General features: G+C 44.3%; 2 protein-coding genes across 5 annotated transcripts in view; one reads left to right on the top strand and one right to left on the bottom strand.

Moving 5' to 3' along the window:
• The window catches only part of ITGB4 (integrin subunit beta 4), a 119,797-nt gene extending 96,887 nt beyond the window's left edge, over positions 1-22,910 (top strand). For 2 of the 4 annotated variants that reach the window (XM_040330360.1, XM_040330363.1), the window contains 9 exons: positions 1,059-1,223; positions 3,150-3,290; positions 7,571-7,687; positions 7,774-7,923; positions 8,768-8,956; positions 12,040-12,195; positions 13,517-13,681; positions 15,252-15,368; positions 19,272-22,910. In XM_040330360.1, coding sequence (XP_040186294.1) covers positions 1,059-1,223; positions 3,150-3,290; positions 7,571-7,687; positions 7,774-7,923; positions 8,768-8,956; positions 12,040-12,195; positions 13,517-13,681; positions 15,252-15,368; positions 19,272-19,411 — 1,340 coding nt within the window. In that variant the 3' untranslated portion in view covers positions 19,412-22,910. The remainder of the gene's footprint in view (positions 1-1,058; positions 1,224-3,149; positions 3,291-7,570; positions 7,688-7,773; positions 7,924-8,767; positions 8,957-12,039; positions 12,196-13,516; positions 13,682-15,251; positions 15,369-19,271) is intronic. The other 2 variants (XM_040330361.1, XM_040330364.1) reach the window with 1 other exon arrangement.
• Positions 20,937-26,385, bottom strand: part of GALK1 (galactokinase 1) — a 43,920-nt gene continuing 38,471 nt past the window's right edge. The window contains exon 8 of the mRNA XM_040330365.1: positions 20,937-21,066. Coding sequence (XP_040186299.1) covers positions 21,001-21,066 — 66 coding nt within the window. The 3' untranslated portion in view covers positions 20,937-21,000. The remainder of the gene's footprint in view (positions 21,067-26,385) is intronic.

Genomic DNA, 26,385 nt, shown 5'->3' with positions numbered 1-26,385 from the left:
ACACAGCCCCCGTAACTCTGGACCTCTTTACATTACACAGCCCCCTGCATATTACAGATCACCGTGCACATTACACCCCCCGCCCCGCACATCACACGGGCCTCCCTTAATATTACACAGCCCCTGCCCCCCCCAGCTGTGTAAGCATGGAGGGATTGGGCGCTTCAATTTTTAGTTTATCTTATTTTTTATTTTGTTTACACTGTCCCTTTGAAAAATAAAATTCTAATCACTTGTATTGCTGTCAGAAGGAATATAAACATCCCTTGTGACACTAATAGGCGGTGACAGGTACTAAGAGACCTCAAATCCCTCCTTCTGTAAACCGGAAGTGGTATCATGACATCGCTTCCGGGTTACTAGATCCGAGACCTGATCGAAGCCGATTCTATATTCTATTACTGATATACATATATAGAAGAAAAATTGTGCGGTGGTACTATATGAAGGGTGCTGATCAACTTATGATGGGTACATTTACACAAATCAATCTACATATGTAAGAGCCAAAGCAATTACCTTTTATTCTAGTACACGGTACCCCAAAATATTCTAAATAAGTAAAAATAAATAAAAAAATTTACAATGCATAAGTGATGCACAACTGTGAAGAGGCTGGGAACACAAAAATGTATAAAAAGGTTTAAAAAAATTGCTAGAGCATATATACTGTAATTGTTACATTATCTTTATGTTGCAATATTTGACCATATATTGGACAAAACTTGTAACCATGACAACCATGGGGGTATTTTGTATCATTAGTGCCAACAATCAACCCAAATTTAGACTGTGTTCATCCCTTCCTGTGTTCATCCTTTTTATTACATGCGTCATTAATCTACATTAATGCAGATCATTCATGCGCTGCCGTTGACATCAATGGGCCCCGTAACACACTTTGATACATCAACAGACAACACACTATAATGCATCACACAGATTTGAACTATCACCCTTTAAAACAATGGCTGACTTGTGTACATGCAATAATCTGTATTATGACACATAGATGTCCTAAGACTTCACATCATCAAATTCCTTCTCTGTCATTTTAGAACAATTCCTTAATGGGCGTATGGACTTTTCTTTCCCCGGATCCGTAAGCAGCCTGACTCGTACAGGAGCTCTTGGCTACCAACAACTCAATCCTAGCATGCACCAAGAAACATACAGGTTTGGCAGTACCAGTTCTCAGCACTCAACGATGCTTTCAGGACATGGTAAGTAATATGTCATGCACTAAGGCCCATGATTTCCTTTTTGTCCTCTTTTTCACATTTACTTTATATCGTTTTCATCCATTCTCTTTTCTAGCGCAACCTGTATACTATACGTGTTGTCAACTGAAGTCATTACTTTCTCAATGCTTTACATCTATTGCATTCATTTATTCTTCCATACTCCGAACTCTGCCAGTCATAGTGGAGAAAACAAGTGTATGCCTATTAAAACCCAAATGTATTAACCCTGGAACAAAAAATACTGGAGGTTTTATCCCAGCACGCAGATAATAACTTTAGTTTGCTAGTGTTAAATGGCCAGTAAAATAGATGGAAGCCATTTTTAACGTGAACTTGTGCCCAGACTATGCACATAAAATGTATTTACGGTACATATTCTGAACAAGCAATAAAAGTACTCTAACTATTTGCCTACCGGGCACTTTTACCCTCTTCTTGCCCAGGCCAATTTTCAGCTTTCAGCGATGTCGTGTTTTAAATGACAATTGCGCGGTCATACAACTCAAATTAAATTTTTATAATTTTTTTTTCAGACAAATAGAGCTTTCCATTGGTGGTATTTAATCACCACTGGGTTTTTTATTTTTTGCTAATCAAACGAAAAAAAAACAAAAATGTTCAAAAAAGAAACGGTTTTCTTAGTTTCTGTGATAAAATGTTGAAAAAAAAATTACGTTTTTCTTTGTTTCTGGCATAAAATTTTGCAAACAGGTAATTGTTCTCCTTCACTGATGTGCACTGATGAGGCTGCACTGATGGGCACTAATAAGCTGCGCTGATGAGGCGGCACTAATAGGCGTCACCCAGGGGCACCGATAGACAACACCCGGTCGCATGGATTAGGGGGGCAGCACCCCTGCAACCTGTATGGACGGGCCGCCGTTGGGCGTCATTATGTTTTAGGTGGCACTTTCCCTTTCAGTTTCTTTTTTTTTTTAACAGTTCAAAACTTTATTGAAAATTTTCAAAAACACAATAGAGAAATAACTGAAGTGTCATACATTAGTGCAATACAGGCAAAGAGGTAGAATCTGTATGAACTTCACAGAAGGTATACTGCAGTGACAAAATCAGGACATGAAAAGTCCTGGCACATACCATCTGAATGGAAAAGCCTTTAAGGCACATAAAAGAAAAAGGAGGGGGGAAGAGAGAAAGATACGGTCAATTGGAGTCCAACCATGCAGACCAAATTGTATTGTATTTGGCTGGGCAGCCTCTGCTCATATATGTTAGTTGGTATACGGGGAGTGGAGATCTAATAGCTGAGCACCAATCACAGTAAGAAAGTGGGGGTGGAAAGTTTCCATTTAAGAAGAAATGCCCCTTTGGCATAGTAGAAGGGAGAACCGCAGCAGTTTAACATGTTTAGAGGGAATATAAATATAAAGGGAATCATAGATGCCTAACAAACAAACAATCAGAACCAGAACCAGAACCAGCAATAATTTCAGTGCCAAAGCTAATCAGGACATAATTTGCTTCCAGTAATCAAGAATAAAAGGGCAGCTCCACACCATATTGTTTTATTTATATTATGGAGAATGGGGGCGCTGGAATAAGTAGACGGAAAACCCCCAAATTTCCAGTTAGATAGGAATTGTTGTAGGGAGATGTCATTGCTGGGGTATCCAAGATATATAGGGAGTCAGGAGCTCATCCATCGAGGACCACCATCGTATTTGAGTGTACCGACTATAAAAATTAAATGACTGATGCCAATCAATTTTTCTTTGGGAATTAGTGAAAAAGTTACTCCCAATCCTATACAAATCTGAAATTTTACCTGTGTATTGCATCTCCACTATGTCTTTTGCTCTACATCCTTACTGTCACATCTCTCAGTCTACTGTTCCTGGGTCTTGTATCTTACTTACAGTCTTCTTTTCACTACCCTTTATGCAGAACGGGTTGGTGGAGGGTCCCTGCCTCCCACAAAGGAGAGACGTGGTAGACACTTTGTTGGGGCAAAGGTGAAGGGTTACCATGCATTCCGGGACACAATAACCATGCCTGACAGTCGTAGAGGGCCACATATGGTGATAGGTACCATGGAAACGTGTCACCCTCATGCTGATTGGTCATTGCTTTCCATGGATGCTTAATCCCATTGTCATTGTTCAACCCTGATCAGTCATATTCAACCTACCTGGTAAAGACTGTGTTGCTTTTTGTAGTAGTACCAAATGATGATCCGCATCAATGCCTTCATCTGACTTCACCCCCCCCCCCCCCAGAGGCTGGCCCCTTATTTTTTCAGGCATCATCCAGGGGTCAACATATTATTCCTAGACTAAGACGATGGCCTGTATGTGACTGTACAGTAGAGTCTGTATAGTTTACAGATGGGAGACTGAGGAAATGCTTCCTCCTAGTTGTATCACACCGATAACATTTTCCCAGACTGCACTTCTCAGCCCTAGACAGAGTCACCAAGGGCCACTTTTTGATGATACAAGGTACAGTGTTGAAACAAATCATACAGACCTGTGAAATTACTAAAAGGTCTACTTTAAGTCCAGTAGTATCGGTAAATCTTGCAATTCTTCCCCCATACATTAGGAAATGGCAGGATAAGGGCTCCAAGGCTTTTAGCAACTTAATTGGAAGGGTTATCTGTGCAAAACAATGGAGTAAATATACTCTAGGTTTAGCAAAGAAATATGTAATCACCTTAGTGAAGTAGGCATTCCAAAACTGCAACACAGTCTTCAGGTTATGTTGGGCACATTGCATGCTTGCTTTCCCTTATACACTGTCAGATTGGTCTGCTGTACATTTATAATGACTTCCATTGTGTTGGTGCACTATATAGCAGTCCTCTCTGATAGTGAATGAGTTAACACGGCTGCTGGCTGAATAATGCCCCACACTCATGCTCGGCTGAAGCCTCTCAAATCATAGCCAGAGAGACAATTTTCTGCTGGTGTCTCTGGGCCAGGAGGGGTTAATTTTGCACTGCTGTAACTACCTATACTCCAGCCTGGACTTAGCCATGCATGTGTGTCCAGTGCCTGCTTAGCACTGTGGAGGATATGTGTCTTGCCAATCCTGAAGCTCATTAATGCCAAGACCAGCTTTGATGGCGTCTGAAGAGTACCTGTGGAAGCCAAGTAGCTAATAGACCCATGTTACTGTGGAGCTAGAGGACTCTGCCTTTCAAAGACTCGGAATGAGTGAGGTGCCACTCTGTTTCTCAAAGGCTCTGAATGAGTGAGATGCCACTTTGCTTCTCAAAGGCTCTGAATGAGTGAGGTGACACTCTGCTCTTCAAAGGTTCTGAATGAGTGAGGTGACACTCTGCTCTTCAAAGGCTCTGAATGAGTGAGGTGCCACTTTGCTTCTCAAAGGCTCTGAATGAGTGAGGTGACACTCTGCTTCTCAAAGGTTCTGAATGAGTGAGGTGACACTCTGCTTCTCAAAGGTTCTGAATGAGTGAGGTGCCACTCTGCTTCTCAAAGGTTCTGAATGAGTGAGGTGCCACTCTGCTTCTCAAAGGTTCTGAAGGAGTGAGGTGCCACTCTGCTTCTCAAAGGTTCTGAAAGAGTGAGGTGCCACTCTGCTTCTCAAAGGTTCTGAATGAGTGAGGTGCCGCTTTGCTTCTCGAAGGTTCTGAATGAGTGAGGTGCCACTCTGCTTCTCAAAGGTTCTGAATGAGGAGGTGCCACTCTGCTTCTCAAAGGTTCTGAATGAGTGAGGTGCCACTTTGCTTCTCAAAGGTTCTGAATGAGTGAGGTGCCACTCTGCTTCTCAAAGGTTCTGAATGAGTGAGGTGCCACTCTGCTTCTCAAAGGTTCTGAATGAGTGAGGTGCCACTCTGCTTCTCAAAGGTTCTGAATGAGTGAGGTGCCACTCTGCTTCTCAAAGGTTCTGAATGAGTGAGGTGCCACTCTGCTTCTCAAAGGTTCTGAATGAGTGAGGTGCCGCTTTGCTTCTCGAAGGTTCTGAATGAGTGAGGTGCCACTCTGCTTCTCAAAGGTTCTGAATGAGTGAGGTGCCACTCTGCTTCTCAAAGGTTCTGAATGAGGAGGTGCCACTCTGCTTCTCAAAGGTTCTGAATGAGTGAGGTGCCACTCTGCTTCTCAAAGGTTCTGAATGAGTGAGGTGCCACTCTGCTTCTCAAAGGTTCTGAATGAGTGAGGTGCCACTCTGCTTCTCAAAGGTTCTGAATGAGTGAGGTGCCACTCTGCTTCTCAAAGGTTCTGAATGAGTGAGGTGCCACTCTGCTTCTTAAAGGTTCTGAATGAGTGAGGTGCCGCTTTGCTTCTCGAAGGTTCTGAATGAGTGAGGTGCCACTCTGCTTCTCAAAGGTTCTGAATGAGTGAGGTGCCACTCTGCTTCTCAAAGGTTCTGAATGAGGAGGTGCCACTCTGCTTCTCAAAGGTTCTGAATGAGTGAGGTGCCACTCTGCTTCTCAAAGGTTCTGAATGAGTGAGGTGCCACTCTGCTTCTCAAAGGTTCTGAATGAGTGAGGTGCCACTCTGCTTCTCAAAGGTTCTGAATGAGTGAGGTGCCACTCTGCTTCTCAAAGGCTCAACCCCAAATATTAGTAGTGCAAACACAAAGGGTGCAAAAAATCAAAACCATAAATAGTACACCATAAGTGAAAGGGGGTGTACATTGATACACCCCCTTTCACTTATGGTGTACTATTTATGGATTTGATTTTTTGCACCCTTTGTGTTTGCATTACTAATATTTGGGGTTGAGCGCCTATTTTTCTGTGTATGTATGTCTTGAGGTTTATGTATTTAAACTTTGAATAGGCAGCAACCTCCCCTATATATTTTTTCCTCTTATTCAAGAGGTCACACATTTTTTACTATTGTCTTCAGGTTTAAGTGGGTTTAGCGCAGAGTTTTTTTCTTTCTTTGTTTATGAGTGAACTACCATTTGGCTTCCCAAAGACTCTGAATTAGTACGGTGTCTCTCTGCTCAAAGACTTTGAATGAGTGAACTACCACTTGGCTTCTCAAAGGCTCTGAATGAGTGAGGTGCCACTCTGCTTCTCAAAGGCTCTGAAGGAGTGAGGTGCCACTCTGCTTCTCAAAGGTTCTGAATGAGTGAGGTGCCACTCTGCTTCTCAAAGGCTCTGAAAGCGTGAGGTGCCGCTTTGCTTCTCGAAGGTTATGAATGAGTGAGGTGCCACTCATCTTCTCAAAGGCTCTGAATGAGTGAGGTGCCGCTCTGCTTCTCGAAGGTATGAATGAGTGAGGTGCCACTCTGCTTCTCGAAGGTTATGAATGAGTGAGGTGCCGCTCTGCTTCTCAAAGGCTCTGAATGAGTGAGGTGCCGCTCTGCTTCTCAAAGGCTCTGAAAGCGTGAGGTGCCACTCTGCTTCTCGAATGTTCTGAATGAGTGAGGTGCCACTCTGCTTCTCGAATGTTCTGAATGAGTGAGGTGCCACTCTGCTTCTCGAATGTTCTGAATAAGTGAGGTGTCACTCTGCTTCTCGAATGTTCTGAATGAGTGAGGTGCCACTCTGCTTCTCGAATGTTCTGAATGAGTGAAGTGCCGCTCTGCTTCTCCAAAGTTCTGAATGAGTGAAGTGCCGCTCTGCTTCTCGAACGTTCTGAATGAGTGAGGTGTTGCTCCTCTTCTTAAAATTTCTAAATGAGTGAGGTGCTGCTCTGCCTCTCAGAGGCTCTGACTTAGTATTGTGTCTCTCTGTTTCTCAAAGGCTCTGACTTAGTTTGTTGTCACTCTGCTTCTCAAAGGTTCTGCATGAGTGAACTACCACTTGGCTTCTCAAGGGCTCTGAATGAGTGGGATGCTGCTTTGCTTATATAAGATTCTGTATGAGTGAGGTGCCACTCTGCTTCTCAAAATGTTTAAATGAGTGAGTTGCTGCTCTGCTTCTCAAAGACTCTGACTTAGTAGGGTGTCACACTGCTTCTCAAAGGCTCTGAAGAAGTAAAGGGGTCACTCTGATTCTCAACATTTCTGTATGATTGAGGTATGGCTCTGCTTCTTGAAGGTTCTGAATGAGTGAGGTTTCACTCTGCTTCTCAAAGGTTCTGAATGAGTGCTGATCTCTTTCTCAGAGGTTCTGAATGATTGAGGTGCTGATCTCTTTCTCAGAGGTTCTGAATGATTGAGGTGCTGATCGCTTTCTCAAAGGTTCTGAATAAATACTGATCTCGTTCTCAAAGGTTCTGAATGATTGAGGTGCTGATCTCTTTCTCAAGCAGCCACTCTGCTTTTAACCTGTAAGCTTAAATTCAATCCTCCAAAGATATACATGTAACGTTTGTGGCTTACAATACAAACCTGTTAGTACCTTTTATGTGGAATCTGTTAATGACTTCCATTGGCACTCTGTACAGGGGCATCAGGACAAAGCCGACTGGGACTACCTCCACTTATAGGGGGGAGTGGAAGAGGACGCACCCATTCAGAGGATGTGCGGGATGCTCTCAGCAGTTTGGATGTGGCCATACAGGGTGAGTATTTTATCCTTCCACTACAGATAATATAACACCTTACTCTCACAATTCTATCTTGTAATCATTTTCTCATGTCCCACTAGAATCCCGCATTTCTCCTGGAATCCCAGACACGCCCACTCGCTTGGTGTTCTCCGCATTGGGGCCGACGTCCTTAAAGGTCAGCTGGCAGGAACCACAGTGTGAACGAGAAGTACTGGGGTACAAGGTGCACTATCAGCTGCTCAATGGAAGTACGTAAACTTGAATTTAGAAGGCTTGATTTAATAGAATGTGAAGTGAGGTGATACTGTATCATAATATAATACAGGATCAGATGTATGTACGATACAGGATCATATATACAGTATGTGCTATACAGGATCAGATATATATTATAGAATTAGATATATAATACAGGATCATATATACAGTATGTGCTATACAGGACGAGATATATATAATACAGGATCATATATACAGTATGTGCTATACAGGACGAGATATATATAATACAGGATCATATATACAGTATGTGCTATACAGGACGAGATATATATAATACAGGATCATATATACAGTATGTGCTATACAGGACCAAATATATATTATAGAATTAGATATATAATACAGGATCATATATACAGTATGTGCTATACAGGAAGAAATATATATTATAGAATTAGATATATAATACAGGATCATATATACAGTATGTGCTATACAGGATCAGATATATATTATAGAATTTCGATATATAATACAGCATCATATAATACAGCATCATATATACAGTATGTGCTATACATGACCAGATATATATAATAGAATTAGATATATAATACAGGATCATATACTGTATGCAATATGTGCTATACAGGATCAGATATATAATACAGGATTAGATGTATGTACAATACAGGATCATATATACAGTATGTGTTATACAGGATCATATATATGTATAATACAGGATCAGATATATGTTATAGGATTAGATATATAATAAGGATCAGATATACAACATTGTAAGTATATATTATAGTATCGGATGTATACTCTAGAATCAGATATAAGTGAAGCTCACTCTTCTTCCAGGCGATTCTCGGACCATCGATATTCCGAATCCCAGAGAGAACTCGGTGGTGGTGGAAGATTTGCTCCCCAACCATTCCTATATGTTCCGAGTGAAGGCACAAAGTGAGGAAGGATGGGGACCAGAACGGGAAGGTGTCATCACTATAGAGTCCCAGGTGGACCCGCACAGTCCTCTCAGCCCTGTACCAGGTACTTAAAAAGCATTAGTTTATTAGTTGGATGAACTATGACTATTGTATAATACCTAGTGCATGTAATAAAGGAATACACAGATGTGACCATTGCTGATAAAAAAATACATAATAAAAATGGAATCAGTCAGTAAGTAATATAAAAATAATTATTAATCAGAGAAGAAAACGGAAGTCCTGTACTGTAAAAAAGTCATTTATTCTAATAAATTTGTGCTCACAAAGTCCCATTCACACAGTCCAGGGAATATTTTATATAGGTTGTGTCTTGGGGTATGAATACATTGGGGGAAATTCAATAATGCCCTAATGACACTTTTCTACAATGGCAGGTGGGGGCTGAGAACGTAGGGTCCATATGGACACTCTCTGCGTTTCCACAGTAGGTACATGAATCTGCCCCCCCGCACTGACATGTTGGATTTCTAAAGTGTCGTAGACACTATGAACTCCCCTGATCAGGCTTTGACTTTTTATGATAGGTTTACATTAACTGACATTTCCCTGATAGAGAAATACAGAGGCTGTCATTGAGGACCTCTTTCTTACAATGCTAGTTGCCTGACTTCAGTACTAAGAGTCACTGCCCAGGAACAAGCATGCAGAATAAAAATCACATTGAAGTCAGATCTTCTAATCTGCACAGTTTTTGAGAGTCAGTGACTTAAGATTGTCTTTAAAGTGAAAATTCAGCCAAACACCTTTTTTTTTTTTTAAATTGGAGCGATTTCCCCTCTTATACTGTCATTGTCACAAGGGTTTCATCCAGAGCTTTTTTTCTCAGAAAATAGGTGCAGGAACTCAACCACGACCCCGTTCAGATTTCAAAAACAGTAGAAGGGTCTTAAAGGGGCATGAAATGCCAGGATTGCATTACATACAGAGTGCAGAGTTCAGGGGGTTACACACAGAGTGCAGAGCTGTCACTTGTAAACACAGAAACCAGACTTCTGTGTTTACAAGTATTTGTGGTGAGCAGGCACCAAAGGGTCTGAGCCAGAGGTGGTGGAACTGAGTTCCCCCAAGTTCCCCCTGAAAAAAAGCCCTGGTTTCATCAAACAGGAAGTGAAACACTGTAAAACATGTAAAAACTGTAAACAATGACTATATTACAGCTTAGCAGTCTTTAGATGTGGTGGCTTCATTTGTTTTTAGGCCTCTTTCACTTATTTTTAATGGGACATCTTCCAGTAATGCACTTCCTGTCCTAGGGTGACAACACTGACTGTATTGTACTTATGAAGCAGCAGTGTTGTCACCCTAGGACAGGACTACAGAAGATGTGTCTCTCCTCCTCTTCTCTATAACATGGGGGGGTGTTCTGTATCCTCTCAGAGATAGCTGGTAACAATGTAACAGTCAGCGCAGGCAGAGGAACAGGAAGTGATCAGCTGACATGATTTTTGGCAGAATCTTTTTCCACTTATCAGACAGATAAAACGGTATATTTAAAGTGATTGTAAACGATCACCTTGTAAAACAACCCATTCAGTTTAAAATAGAAATGAAAGGCAAAACATTCTTGCATTGATATAAAAAATCATTATGTAGCGCTACCCCCTCAGGAGCCACTGATTGATTTGGGATCGGCGTATTAAGTTACCTCTGTGTGATGTCTAGGGTGAAGGTAGTGAGTAGAGCAGTAATTGAATGTCCAGTCAGTAGATAAGGTTTTCTGGATGCTTTATTTCTTGGCCCAACACGACCAACATCAACTTGAGGTAGACAGAAAAGGTTGATGAAGTTAAGGAACTTTGCAGTATCAGGCTTTGAATAGTAGGACAATCCTGCTTTCTGTAGTAGTACAGTTCGTCACCACTCCAGCCAGAGTGGGCGAAGTGCCTCCGGACAGACCCCTGCCACAGGCCTGGCAGCCGGAGCGTCACTTTAAGGTTGCTGGGAGAAACAGGCCTCTGCCACAGACCCAACTCAGATGAGACCTCTGCCACAGGCCTAGTACTTGGATGAGCTAAATGATTGAGCAAATCCTCGCAGTAATTAGCGTTAGGGTCACCGGTTGACAGTGTGAGTGTACCTGTCAATGTTCCGGACACCAGATCCCCGATGGTTTGTTAAAGCCCTTTTGGATAACCTGCCTCCGGGTTCTCCTCAAACCGATCCCCCACTGAATGGAATACAGCCTGGGATCTCCTCAGTAGAAGGGGGACCCAGTAAGTCACTGGGGCCCCTTGGTGGCATCAGTTGCTCCAGACCAGGAGGGCCCAGAGTCTAGAACTCCGCGTAGCGCGCGACCCCAGGTCAGGTAGGCCATAGTGGTGGGGCCCACGATGTGCACACACCCTAAAGGTGGGTGCCGCACCTGGAACCAGGAACCCGCGAAGAACCAAGAACAACGGCCTCCACCACAGAAATACCCCTCCCCAGCATGCCCCGCGAGGGAAAACTCCTCTAATTGGCTGCTGAGAAGAAGCGGCTCCGCCTGGACGTCTCTGGCGCCACCTGCCACCCAGGGATGGTACCGCATCCCTAGAACGCAGACTGACCCACAGAACAATCCAGATTTGGCGACAGCCAAATTTAACAAAAGTAAGAATGAGAGCAACTTATCTCTTTCATTCTCCCACTAACTTTAGTGCCCTTACTGAAAGTAAAGGGGGCGCTACAATTATAAATACATTTTTTTTTTTTTTTTATAAATGATCACATTCCCTCTGTTCTCAGCTGTATAAGAGCTGTGGGAGGAGAAGCAGCAGCACACTGAGCTTGCCAGTGAATGGCTGTGCCGCTGGGGTGTGTCAGGACAAGTTTGATCATTGGAGGAGAGCACACTAAGTTCCCAGCATAGCTAGAGAACTGTCCCCAGTGTGCTCTTCTGCTTAGTGTGGTCAGTTTTTAATAGGAAACAGGAACACCAGGAATTTCACATAAAGGAAGCAATACAAAGAGAACAGGATACTTTCTCATACAAGTACATGGTACAGCAGCCACATATCAGAAATATGAAGTGTTGGGGTAACAGATCAAAAGGCAGAAAGTAACATGTGTTTATTGTGAGTTTCCATCCACTTTAATGTCACAAATAACCCACCAATGTTTGCTAATATTACTTCTCCTTGGCAGGATCCCCCTTCACCCTGAGCACTCCCAGTGCCCCCGGACCCCTCGTCTTTACTGCTCTTACCCCAGATTCACTACAGCTGAGCTGGGTGAGACCAAGGAAACCTAATGGCACCATCCTGGGTTACATGGTCACCTGTGAAATGCTTCACGGAGGAGGTGAGTACTCTATTCAGATATCCATTCACATTCAGTGTTACTAAACCCACGACCCTGCATTCACTATATCAGGTCTCCTACAGTACACAGAACATGGAATTGCAATCATTTTAGTAAATATAAACTGCTAAATACCATTTCTCATCAGCAGTCTTATGATTTCTATCAGTGTCTGGGTAAATCTTGTAGGAGTTTTCATTCTCTTCTGACTGTCCTATGAGTCTGCATGACCCCTGACCCTCTGTCTGGGCAGTGCTGATTGGCCCTGAGCTGATCACATTCACCCCCCCCCCTTTTTAGCAATACACACTAAACTAAGCATGTGCAGAATGCCCCCAAGGCATATCAGCAGATAGATTGGGAAAAGTAAAAGAAGGAGAGGATCAAAAAAGACAGGATCCAGGGCTGGACTGGGACAAAAATATGGCCCTGGACTTCATCCAGACTGGCCCAGGGGCACACCACATCAGGGTACAGTGCACATCAGGGCACGGTACAAAGCTCAGTACATCAGGGCACAACACGTAGAGGGCACATCACATCAGGGCACAGCACATCAGGGCACGGCGCACATAGCACATCAGGGCACATAGCACATCAGGGCACATAGCACATAAGGGCACGGTACAGAGCTCAGCACATCAGGGCACAACACGTAGAGGGCACATCACATCAGGGCACAGCGCACATAGCATATCAGGGCACATAGCACATCAGGGCACATAGCACATCAGGGCACGGCGCACATAGCACATCAGGACACGGGGGCACAGGGCACATTATGGGGCACATTGTTTACCAGCAATGCATGCAGAGGAGCGCAGGAAGCGCATGTAAAAAGTTCTCTCTCATGTCAAGCTGCGGCTGCTCCCCGGCGGCCTAACCTCTCTTCTCGTCCATCCCAGATGATGTCACAAGCAAATGGGGATGGACAAGAAAAGAGGAGGGGCTGCCGGGGGGCGGGGAGCAGCCACAGCGTGACATGAGAGAGAACTTATTACACGCGCTTCCTACGCTACTCTGCATGCATTGCTGGCTAAATCTCGATCTACCCGACAGGCGCCAGCTGTTGGCGATTGACAGGTAGATCACCACGGACCTCCAATCGGCCCACTGGGAAAACTCCCTGTAGTCCCGATGGCCAGTCCATCCCTGACAGGATCAGACAGTTTTTTTTACACAATACGCAGGATTAACCCCTTAAGTTCCACAGTGACAAGCATGCTTTACTGCATATACAGACTGATTTTACTGTTGTGGGTTTAGTAACACTAAGCATTGTTATCCCATGGTCTAAATAACTGCCCTATATCCCTCCTAGGAGAGCCAAGAAATATATACGTGGAAGGTGATATGCCTGAGACTACGCTGACCGTTCCTTTCCTGAGCGAAAATCTTCCCTACAAGTTCAAAGTGCAAGCCAAAACAACGCAAGGCTTTGGGCCGGAGAGAGAAGGAATCATCACCATAGAATCTCAGGATGGAGGTGAGGAACAGAGGATTGATTTATGGAATACTATGGGAATATACATCAGTTCACATGTCCTTATAGCTAACCTTTCCTAAGAGACAAGGGGGGGCTGCCATTGCCAATCCCCTCCTGAAGATGCTAATTCTCTGCTTCTGTTACAGCCACGCTGATAGGACAGTACAGAGAGCAATGATGATGTGCTAATAGTAGCAACCATAGGTGTGCACAGCCTATCACATGCATGGGTCTCCAACTACGGCCCTCCAGATGTTCAGGAACTACAATTCCCATCATGCCTAGTCATGTCTGTGAATGTCAGTATGTTACAAGACCTCATGGGATGTGTAGTTCTACAACAGCTGGAGGGACGTAGTTTTAGGATCCCTGAGTGCACCTCAAAGCTCAAACACATATGTGTGTGTGTGTGTGTGTGTATACTGATGGTGTCAGTATTATTATATAGGATTTATATTACGCCAACAGTTTGTGCAGCGCTTTACAACATGGGGGCAGACAGTACAGTTACAATACAATACAGGTGGAATTAGAGGGCCCTGCTTATTAGAGCTTACAATCTAGGAGATTGTAGGGCAGAGATTGGTGTTAGTAGTTATTATTTGTATTATTTTTTTATTACAAGTTTTTTTAGGAGCTCCGGCACCTATCTGCCACCAGACTAAAGATTAGTGGCTAAATCTTAAAGAGATGATTTCTCATTGGTTGTTGTGGGTTAATACACCATGTACTTATTATATATAGTGGTTCTATTCAGATTTGTGTCCTCTGTTCATTGGTATTGAACACGGTTATTGCTGCTGTTTAATAAATCTAATGGAGAATATGAGTAAAGAACAGCACAAGTGAGAATGTACAGTACAACATAGGGTGGTGTATGCTGCCATCTAGTGGCGATAAAGGGTGGTGCATGTTCTCATTGTGTAATTAAGGGAATTGTATGCTGCCATCTAGTGATGATAAATTGGTATTGCTATAATCTTTTTATATGGAATATAAACTGAAGGATTTATGAATAAATGGTTGTGGGACAAATCATTTGAGTTTCCATTATTTCTTAGGGGGAAATTTGCTTTGATATACAAGTGCTTTGGATTACAAGCATGTTTCTGGAACAAATTATGCTCGCAATCCAAGGTTTTACTGTATATAAAAATGTAATCTCTTTGGTATAGCAATGTAGAATAATTTCAGGAACCTTCTTTTTTTGCAAAAAATGTTTTCTACTTTTGTACAACACTGCTAAAGTTAGATATGTACCACTCAATGGGGGTCATTTACTAAAGGCAAATCCACTTTGCACTACAAGTGCCTTCGCTGTAGATTGCTGTAGGTCTGAGGGGAAGCTCTGAAATTAGGGGAAGCTCTGCTAATTTTATCATCCAATCATGTGCAAGCAAAAATGCTGTTTTTTATTTTCCTTGCATGTCCCCCTCAGATCTACAGCGACTGTACTTCCAAGTGCACTTGTAGTGCAAAGTGGATTTGCCTTTAGTAAATAACCCCCAATATATAGAATAAACTAGGCGCCATAAAACATGCTAACTCGTTTCATTGTTGTTTCATACAGGAAACTTCTCTCAGTTTGGTACACAGCAGATCACACGGCGAGAGGTTTTCAATCTCCCAACAGAATACAGTCATACCAACGTCACTCACTCCACAATGTCAGAGCCTTTCTTCAAAGGTAAAATCTTACTAGAACAGCGCATATCTAGGATGTTCCAATGCAAATACGAATATGTACATAATGAGAAAACATAAGAAAACTGGATCTGAGGATTAAATCACTAAAGTATAAAACATGTAATCAGTTACTGTGAGTTATTTGATCATTGGTAAAGGCCTCATTCACATGAGCATACCAAGACAGCAAAGGTCCGAGGGCTGTCTCCACTGCACAGGTGTTTAGTGCATCCTCATGCAGGCAGCCCATCCATGTCTGTTGTGATGTGGGTGCCTGTCCCTGAATGCACACTGTCTGCAGGCAGCCCATCCATGTCTGTTGTGATGTGGGTGCCTGTCCCTGAATGCACACTGTCTGCAGGCATCGCATCTAGGCGAAAACAGTCCTTCTCACAGGTGTCAGGATAGGAATTCCTTTGTGAATATGACTTTACTAAGGCCCCTTTCACACTGAAACGTTTTTCTGGCGGTTCAGCGCTAAAAATAGCGCTGCTATACCGCCTGAAAAAATCGTGCCCTGCAGTCTTCAATGTGAAAGCCCGAAGGCTTTCACACTGAAGCGGTGCGCTAGCAGGACCTCTCCAAAAGTCTTGCTAGCCGCATCTTTGGAGCGGTATAGGAGCGGGGTGTTTACCGCTCCTTCCCATTGAAATCAATGGGAAACCGCGGTAATACCGCCGGCAATGCGCCTCTACAGTGGCGCATTTCTGGCGGTATTAACCCTTTTTCGGCCGCTAGCGGGGGTTAAAACCGCTAGCGGCTGAATATCGCGGTAAATAGGACGGTATAGCGCCGCTAAAAATCGCGCCGCTATATCATCACCGCACCTCAACAGCCCCGTGTGAAAGGGGCCTAAAGGTTTTGTCATGTACATTATTTTGCAAAAGTTTTAGGCAGGTGTGAAAGAATGCTGTAAATGAAGAATGCTTTCAGAAAGTGTTAATTTATTTTGATCAATTAACAAAATGGAAAGTAAAAGAGAAGACCAAATCAATATTTGGTGAGACCACACTTAGGCTTCAAAACAGCATGAATTCTTCTAGGTACACTTGCACACAGTTTTTGAAGGAACTCTGCAGGTAGTTTGTACAGTGGCAGCTGATACAGCCTCACTGTGCCCATCAATTGCAGCCTCACTGTGCCCATCAATTGCAGCCTCGCTGTGCCTATCAATTGCAGCCTCACTGTGCCCATCAAATGCCGCCACTGTGCCCATCAAATGCCGCCACTGTGCCCATCGAATGCTGCCACAAGCTACCACTGTGCCCATCGAATGCCGCCACTGTGCAATCAAAAGCTACCACTGTGCCCATCAAATGCCGCCACTGTGCAATCAAATGCCGCCACTGTGCCATTGAAAGCTACCACTGTGCCCATCAAATGCATCCACTGTGCCATCAAATGCTGCCACTGTGACCCCCACCCAGCACTTACCCTGTCTTGTGGGCAGCGGGTGATGGCTGCAAACGGTGTCCTCCATGCATCTCCTGATAGGCGTCTAATCACAGTGCCTGACATTTCAGCCGATCAGGTGACGGGTAACAGACCCGAGCACCTGATTGGAGGAGAGGCGGTTCAGTGTTAGAAAAGCAAATGATATTCGCTTTCCTAACACCTGGGTGGACTGCAAGTGCCAAGCATGGCGCTCACAGTTCACCTATTTTGAAGCCTATTAGAACCTATGGCTCTAATCAGGTGCTTCAAAAAGCATGAATCTATCCATTGGTCATAGAGGGGGTGGCTGGAGAGAGGGGACGGAGGCCGCCCCCCCCCTAATGGACTCACCGCCACTGAGTTTGTACCAAACCACTTGGAGAACTAACCACAGATCTTCTATGGCTGTAGGCTGCCTCAAATCCTTCTGTCTCTTCATATAATCCCAGGCAGACTCGAATGTTGGTGACATCTGGGCTCTGTGGGGGCCAAACCATCATCAGACTCCTTGTTCTTCTTTACCCTGAAGATAGTTCTTAATGACATTGGCTGTATGTTTGGGGCTGTTGTCCTGCTGCAGAATAAATTGGGGCCAATCTGTCTGTATTTGGGGGAGAGAATCCTGTGACTGATTAGACTCTCCTACATTCACAGATCATGTTACAGGCAGTGTATTTAGGGAAAGAACCTTCTCAAAGACAGGAGGGGCGTATCTCTATTAGATTAACTTTAGTGCAGCTGAACCTGGAGACCCGAAGCTGTTAACCCCCACAGTGTTGGAAGTTCAGCAAAAGGAAGCAATCAGGGCAGCCCTTCAGCCTAGGTTCACATCTAAGCATCTGCACTTGATGTGTTTTTTCTTTCTGGTGCGTTTTTGCATGCAGTTTTCATGCATTTTTTTTCTCCTTAATTCGGTGTATAGCTGGTTGCTAAGGAGCGGGCCAGGAAACAACCGATGAGTCATCTGTCAGCGAGGTTCCCCGCTGACAGCAGAATGTAAAAAAAATTATTGCCAGCAAAAAAAAAAAAAAATTAATTAGGAAAAAAACTAAATCCATACCATACTCTCTGCCCCCCCACCCCAAAGCACCTTGTCACCATGATGGAGACAAGGACCTCTTCCCTGGGCTGTGGTTGTGGGAGGGGTGCTTATCTGAATCAGAGCTCCCCCGCCCCCCCCCCCCCCAAAGCACCCTCCCCTATGTTGAGGGTATGTGGCCTGGCATGGTTCGGGGGGAGGGGAGGGCACTCGCTCATCCCCTGCCTTTCCTGACCTGCTGGGCTGGATTGGGGGGGGGTCGTTTTTCTTCCCGATTTCATTTATTTTTATTTTCTTGCTGGCAACTCTTGTTTTTACATTCAGTTGTCAGCAGGGGAAGCCCGCTGGCAGCCGATGACTCATTGGTTGTTAAGGAGGTGGCGGCCAGCTTGCTGGCCCGCTTCTTAGCAACCAGCTATACACTAAGGGGGGAAAAAAAACGCAACGTGCAAAATGCATGTAACAACACATCAAAAAGGCAACACTTGCATTTTTGGTGACAAGTCTATTAGGCCTCGTACACACGACCGAACATGTCCGCTAAATCTGGTCCGTCGGACCAGTTTCCGCAGACATGTTCGGTCGTGTGTAGGGCCGACCGGACAGTTTCCCGGCATAGCTGACAGGTTTCCAGCGGACAAAAGTTTCTTAGCATGCCAAGAAACTTGTCCGCTGGAAGCCTGTCCGTCGGACATGTCCGATGGTCAGTACGACTCATCGGACATGTCCGCTGGCCCGAGAAGCCGCGCATGGCGTCAAAGTGATTCGACGCATGCGTGGAAGCATTGAACTTCCGGGTTTGCCGACGTGGCGGCGTCAACGTCACCGCGCTGTCTGTCCGCGGGGATTTCGGTTTGATGGTGTGTACAACCATCAGACCGAAATCTCAGAGTGGACATGCCCGATGAAAACGGTCTGCGGACCGTTTTCATCGGACATGTTCGCTCGTCTGTACAAGGCCTCACACGCAAAACGTAACCTGCTGTGGGGAAAAAAAAGTCCCTAACCCTTTCCAAAAACGCACCAGCTGAAAAATGCATAGATGTGAATGTGTACCATAGGAAACCATGTTTAATTAGTAGTTAATAAGTAGGTCAGTTATGAAACTAGAGCAGAAGAAAAATATTTTTTTTTAGCTTAACCATTTTGTTGCTATTTTATAAATTTTTAACTTGACCTTGTATATATATATATATATAGCGACGCTATTGTAATCATTCTAGCAGGCAAAGCTTGATTGAACACATTGTAAATGTTTCATTAATAAAACTATGGCGGCTGCCATTTGTGATCTGCCTGCTTGTCGGATATGCTGATCCTCTGACTGAGTCAATGATGTGTAACGTGTAATAAAATCAGGAAAGAAAAAAGTCAGTGACCTGCATATCAGGTTAGGCCAATGATATTTACTCTTCCCATTTCCACCTGCAGATGGCATGTCTGTTGCCACCCACCGCATGGAAAGCTCCGGCACGGTCACACAACAGGTCACCAAAGAGTACGTCACACGAACAATGATGCAAGGAGGATCCCTCAGTAGACAGGTGGAGCGCCAGTTCTATGAAGCCTAAAAGATACGCCATGCTGCCTTCACCGGACAATACGCCGCGCTTGGGTGCCATTTATATATGGTGCATCGCTATGACTCCCTCTTTACGTCATGGGAGTTGCTTTCGTGCTTCTATGTGTAATCCTGTTTGGGAGATTCTGAACATTTTCCTTAGAAGTCAAACCTAAGACAGGACAATGTAGAGGATGGAGAGATGACAGGTGTATTCTGACGCAGGTGCTAGCCAAGGTACCAAAGGGGTGACAATTTTAATGTCTGAACTCCACTTCATAACACAATGCTAAAATGATTTTACTTTGATGGGGAGGAATCCATTGTAAAATGTCGTCCCAGCATCCTGCGCTTCATGGTATGAGTTAACCAAACTTTATTTAATTATCTTTTTTATGATTTGTATATAACTTTTTTTATTACAAAATATGCAGCAGAAAGGGATTCTATGTCTGTGTGACGTGTACTGGATGAACCTTGGTACTGGCCCACTACGGGTAATGTGATAGGTGTATGGGGGGGGGGGGGGGATGGGTGAGGCTGTAATGTCAGGTGTACTGGATTTTGTAGAGAACCTTAGTACTGTCCTTGTGTGTGGGTAATGGGGGGGTCGGTAATGTTAGGTGTATGGGAATTGATGAGGCTGTAATATCAGGTGTAGAGGACCTCAGTACTATCCTGGGGTCAGTAATGGGCTAGGTGTATGGGGATGGATGAAACTGTAATGTCAGCTGTATAGGCTCACTATGAGTAATGGGGTCGGTAATGGGCTAGGTGTATGGGGGTAGATGAGGCTGTAATATCAGGTGTACTGGATGTTGTAGAGGACCTTAGTACTGTTCTGGGGTCAGTAATGGGATAGGTGTACGAGGATGGATGAGGCTGTACTGGATGCTGTAGAGGGGACCTTGGTACTGTCCTGGGGTCAGTAATAGACTAGGTGTATGGGGATGGATAAAACTGTAATGTCTGCTGTACAGGACCTTAGTACAGGCTCACTATGAGTAATAGGGGTCGGTAATGGGCTAGGTGTATGGGGAGTAGATGAGGCTGTAATGGCGGGTATACTGGATGTTGTAGAGGATCTTGGTACCGTCCTGGGGTCGGTAATAGGCTAGGTGTATGGGGGGTAGATGAGGCTGTAATGTCAGGTATACTGGATGTTGTAGAGGATCTTGGTACCGTTCTGGGGTCAGTAATGGACTAGGTGTATGGGAATGGATGAAACTATAAATGTCAGCTGTACTGGATACTGTAGACGGGACCTTTGTACTAGCCCACTATGGGTAATAGGGGTCAGTAATGGGATAGGTGTATGGGGGTTGTCTGAAGTTGTAATGTGAGGACAGTATTACAAAGTGGAGACATTTTAGAAGGAAATGGGAGTTATCCAAATGTCTAGAAACATCACCAGAGATCCTTAAAGAACTCTAAACAAAAACTCTTTTAAATAGCAGAGCTTTCTAAACCAATGAATATAACCTATTAAAGCTGAATACCCCCACTATGCCAAGAATGATACAATAAAAAGATAATGCAGATACAAATAAAATGTTCTTTATTAAAGTAGAAAGGTATATTCACTACACTCCCTTAAGGTTACAAGACACCGCATCCGGCCGATGGCTTGGTGACATAGAAGGTCGGCGTTCCTTGGAATTTCTCCTGAGAAAAAAAACAAAAAAGATAGTGACCCATCTCATCTACACATTCACACATTTTACATAAGCCTTGTATTCCAAGCTGCTTCATACTAACCAAATGTCCTGCCTTGTGGTCAACAAGAAGGCGCAACATGCAACTTCTCCAACAAATACCATACCTGTATGTACACCGATGACCCCTTCCCAGGGAAATAGATAAAGAGTTGTAATAAGATCCTTTCACAAACTTCAAAATGTAGGTAAAAGCCTTGAAAATGACATCATTTATCCTCCTCCCGCTGACTGTGTGCTATGCGGCCTCTTATTGGGTGGACTTTAATGCAGAGAGTCCACATATATATGGCCATTTGTAAGCACGTTTCTGTGCTGAAAGCGCGTGTCCTGTGTGCTCCCAGCGGGGACCAGAAAGCTTCTGATGCATACTTGCAATTGGGAGCTTTCTGATCATGTGACTGCCAATCACAGCGGTTACATGACCTGAATGCCCGCCTCTGCCTCCCAGTATTTAGAAGTTCCTAAAGGGCTGGGGGGCGATGGTGAAAGGGGTTAAATGCTTACTAACAATATTTCTCCTTGATTACTCCTACCATGTTATAACCCTCTTCTTTTCTGGGAAAGTCGTATTACTGTCTGTGCTCGCCCAGCACCTCCATCCCTCACCTCACTTACAGATAATGTGCTGGGGGAGGAGCTAAGGAGAATATTATCGAGTGTTACGTGATTGCTGTCACATTCATGATGGTGGCAGCCATTCTCAGTCTTGGACTTTTGGATGTCTCCACAAGGGGGACTTTTTTTATCAGGAAAGAACATGCCTAAAATACAATAAATGCATAACCCTATGGGAACCTTGCTATTAAAATTAATTGTCAGGCAACAGAGTCTCTTTAATGTATAAATTACTATTGGGGCTCATTTTGCAGCCCCTCTAAAAAGCAATCTTCAGTGGATCAGCTGGCGCGTGCTGCCCGTTTTGACCCTAAAAATGGATGCACTGCATGCAGTTGCCGCGTGGCCCAATTTATTTGATTGGGGGGTGTTTGGTGGTGGTACTGCCTCTGGAATGCTGTTTGATTTTTGCTGCGGCCATGACATGCATACAGTCCTCAGGAGCTGCATCTACTTGTTCAGGTGGGTGGTTGGGGGTGGTAAAACTGCGACTCACCCACCTGCTTTTAACCCCCTCGCCCAAACAAACCATTAGGGAGGCATCAGCAAAAGGTAAGAAAGCACTGCCTAGTTGGCTTAGTTTTAGATGAGGGCTGAGTAGGACCCTTGGTGTGGAGCCTATGGTCTGCTAGGGTCATAATCGTTCCTTGCTTTGATCAATCCCCATTGGCTACTAAATTCTGGGACTGTGATGTCCAAACAAAGAAAAGGGAAGACAAAGACAGCAACAGAAACCATTGTCAAAAAGTTCTAACCCTTCCCCCACATTATTAAATGCATTTTTTGGCCGATTCCCCTTTGGCGATGGCTTAACAGGAAGTGAGGAGGCAATGGCAATAAAATCCTGACCAGGGCTCCAAGAAAATGGTGTGTTTTGGCCAGGGCTGGGATTGAACTATGATGGCCCCCCCATATGTCCTACTCTCCCAATAACTACAACTAAGTCAATAGATTTACAGTGAAGTCATTTAAGCATGTTACTGAAATAGACAAGTATTTGTCAGTTCATAGGAATTCTTGTCTAAGGAGATTTCTATCCCTCTGAATGAATGGAAGCAGCATCTGGGAGATGGCAATATAGAATGTATATTAAAGACACGTCCTGCTTTGTTTTGTACGGTTATCTTCAAAGCTGGTTTAACTTTTGTGATAATAAAGTCATTTTTTCATAAAACACTTCAGTTTGCACAATTTGTTCAATTATTGTTCTGTCGGTCGAATAAAACCACTATTAACCCCAACCCTCCCCTCCCTCCGTCTTCTGGGTGTTATTTTTTTTTTCTTACATTCCTCAGGGATATAGGGCCAGATTCACAGAGCAGATACGACGGCGTATCTCCTGATACGCCGTCGTATCTCTGTTTCTATCTATGCGGCTGATTCATAGAATCAGTTACGCATAGATAGCCATAAGATCCGACAGGTGTAATTGTTTTACACTGTCGGATCTTAAGATGCAATACCGCGGCCGCCGCTGGGGGGAGTTTGCGTCGTAAACCAGCATCGGGTATGCAAATTAGGAGTTACGGCGATCCACGACGGTTTTTCGCATTCGCTACGTCGCCGCTAGTCTAGTTTCCCGTCGCAAAGTTAGTCGTTTTTTTTGCTGCCTTAACCTTACACAGCAATCGTATTGCTGTATAAAGTATGGCCGTCGTACCTGCGTCGAAATTTAAAAAATAACGTTGTTTGCGTAAGCCGTCCGGGAATACGGAATTACGATACGCGCGTCGCCGTTCGAAAAAATGACGTCATGTCGCGCAAAGCACGGCGGGAGTTCGGAAACGGAGCATGCACGGTAGGTCCCCCACTGCTCCTGTGTGTGTGAACCCAGTATCCCCATCTCACCGATGATGGCAAACCACGGCCACTGGAGGTGCTCACAGGGCTGGAGGAGAAGTTCTGGGACTCTTGAGGGTATAAAGACGGAAGTGATGTCAGCTCGGTTGGAGACCGCCGGACATCTCCTCCGCGGCCGTGGTTTACTATCATCAGCGGGACGGAGACACGGCAGATATGGATTTGACTAGATATTTACTTTGTGAGTTGTTATAATATTTTAATAAACTGCCTATTGGTGCACTAAATGGCGCTTCGTTTTCTTTACTGGGTTCACACACACAGGAGCATTGGGGGAAATTTAAAAAAGGTTCTTTTACTGATAAGGCTTGAATTTCTCCAATTCTTCTTGCCGTGGTAATGGCCACAAGAAAAACTGTCTTTAAGGTTAGTAATCTCAAGGATGTTTCTTGAAGTGGTTCAAATGGACCTTTGATAATCCCCCTAAGCACCACCGATAGATCCCATGTGGGACACTTTCTAATTTTGGGTTTTTTATGTTTTGCCAATGCTCTGCAAAACCGAGAGACCAAAGGGTCCTTTTGTAGTGTCCTTTCTAGGTACACTGAAAGTGCTGCCACCTGTACCTTCAGTGTACTGAGCGCTAGCCCTTTATCAGCGCCTTGTTGTAAGAATTCAAGGACCGTTGGAGTGTCCATTTTCTGTCTTTGATTCTCTGTGCACCTACTGTTGAATTTTCTCCAAACCTTTCTATAGATGGCTCTGGTGTTCGGCTTCCTGGCACTCAGAAGTGTTTTTACTACCCTTTCTGAGAGTCCCTTTGATTTCAAAAGGTCCTCTTCAGTAACCAGGCCGCCCACTTGAAATTTTCTTGCTTTAGGCCGGTTAGTGGACCCTGACACATCAGGTCTGTCCTGTGAGGTAGAAGCCATGGTTCTTCCGCTGAGAGACTGAGGAGCTGGGAGAACCAGGCTCTCTTGGGCCAGTATGGTGCCACTAGTATGAGTTTCGTTTGTTCTTGAAGAAACTTTTTTATCACTCTTGGGATCAGATGAACTGGAGGGAAGGCATAACACATCCTGAAGTTCCAGGGGTTCTGGAGAGCATCTATTCCCAGCGGATGGTCTTGCTGGTTTAGAGAGAAGAAATACTTCACCTGAGTATTCTTTCTCGAGGCAAACAGGTCTACACTTGGGACTCCCCAGCGGACTGTAATCTCTTTGAAAACCTCTGGATGTAATGCCCATTCCTCCTGGGAGATCTCCTGGTGACTGAGGAAGTCCGCCACTTGATTGTCTTCCCCTTTCAGGTGAACTGCACTTAGTGAAAGTAAGTTCCCTTCTGCCCACCGGCATATCTGGTTGGAGATGTAACTTAGAGAGGGACTTCTTGTGCCCCCTTGTTTGTTTAGATAAGCCACTGCTGTGGCATTGTCTGACAGTACCAGGATGTGGTGACTCCTCAGCTGATTCTGAAAAACCTCCATGGCTTTGGCTATTGCCATGAGCTCTCTCCAATTTGAGGATTGTTTGGTTTCTTCTGGGGACCATCTCCCCTGAGCAGGTTGCCCCGCCAGGTGAGCTCCCCAACCCCAACTGCTCGCATCCGTGGTCAACTTCTGGGATACCTGGAATGACCAAGCCAGACCTTGGTTTAGATTTGTGTGGGTTCTCCACCACCATAGCGATCTTTTTACTGATGTTGGGAGCAACACAGCTTTGTCCAGATCTCCTCTTTGATTCTTTAAGAGAAAAATCTGAAGTGGTCTTAGGTGAAATTTTGCCCACTGGACTGCCGGAATCGATGACGTCATCAGTCCCAGAACCGACATCAGTTCTCTGATTGTGATCGGTAGATTGTTCTGAATGGAACCTACCCTCGTGATGAGGTTTTGAATTTTTTCTTGTGGAAGAAATGTTTTCTGTTCTGTAGAACTGAGTAGATACCCCAGAAACCGAATGTTTTGGGTGGGACAAAGGTTTGACTTTTCCAAGTTTAGGATCCAACCCAGGGATTTCAACCACCGTTGAGCTTCGTTGAGATTCCTTATCAGCTGTGCTTCTGATGGAGCTGCGAACAGTAGGTCGTCCAGATAAGGAATTACTGTCATCTTTTTTAACCTTAGAGGGGCTAGAACCTCTGCCAACACTTTGGTGAATATCCTTGGTGATGAGGACAGCCCGAACGGAAGAGCTCTGCTTTGGAAGTGGTATTCCTTCCTGTCTATTTCTACAGCTAACCTTAGGTATCTCTGGGATTCTTCTCTGATTGGAATGTGAAGATATGCGTCCCTGAGATCCATGGTCGCCATGAATGTTTCTGGTTGCAGAATGTTCTTGACAGAAAAAATGGATTCCATGCGGAATTTTTTGTATTGAATCGATTGATTCAAAGGTTTGAGATTCAGTATTAGACGGAACTTCCCGGAGGGCTTCTTGACTATGAATACGTGAGAGTAAAAACCCTTTCTTTTTTCCTTCTCTGGAACTGGGATAAGGACATTTTGATCCACCATTTCCCCCAGCAACAGAGGAAGAGCTTTTGCTTTTTCCGAATCTCTGGGAAGCTTTGTTAATAGGAATCTCTCTGGAGGATGACAACTGAACTCCAGCGAGTAACCTTTTGCGATTATTTCTAAAATAAATTGATTGGCTGTCGCCTTTTGCCACTGAGGTAGGAAGGCAGCCAGTCTTCCCCCTACTGGCATCTGGTTGTCATTGCTTGGCGGCTGTGTTAGCAGCGCCAAAGAGTGGGTTACTCTTTTGGTTTCCCTTTTGACCTGTCCAATTTTTCTTTGGGAATTCTTTCTTCCCCTCTTGTGGTCGATTTCTTTTCCCCTGAAAAAATCTTT

The sequence above is a fragment of the Rana temporaria genome, chromosome 12, assembly GCF_905171775.1.
Source record: "Rana temporaria chromosome 12, aRanTem1.1, whole genome shotgun sequence".
NCBI lineage: Eukaryota > Metazoa > Chordata > Amphibia > Anura > Ranidae > Rana > Rana temporaria.
The sequence above is the reverse complement of the archived record's forward strand: the minus strand, read 5'-3'. Positions and strand labels throughout refer to the sequence as shown.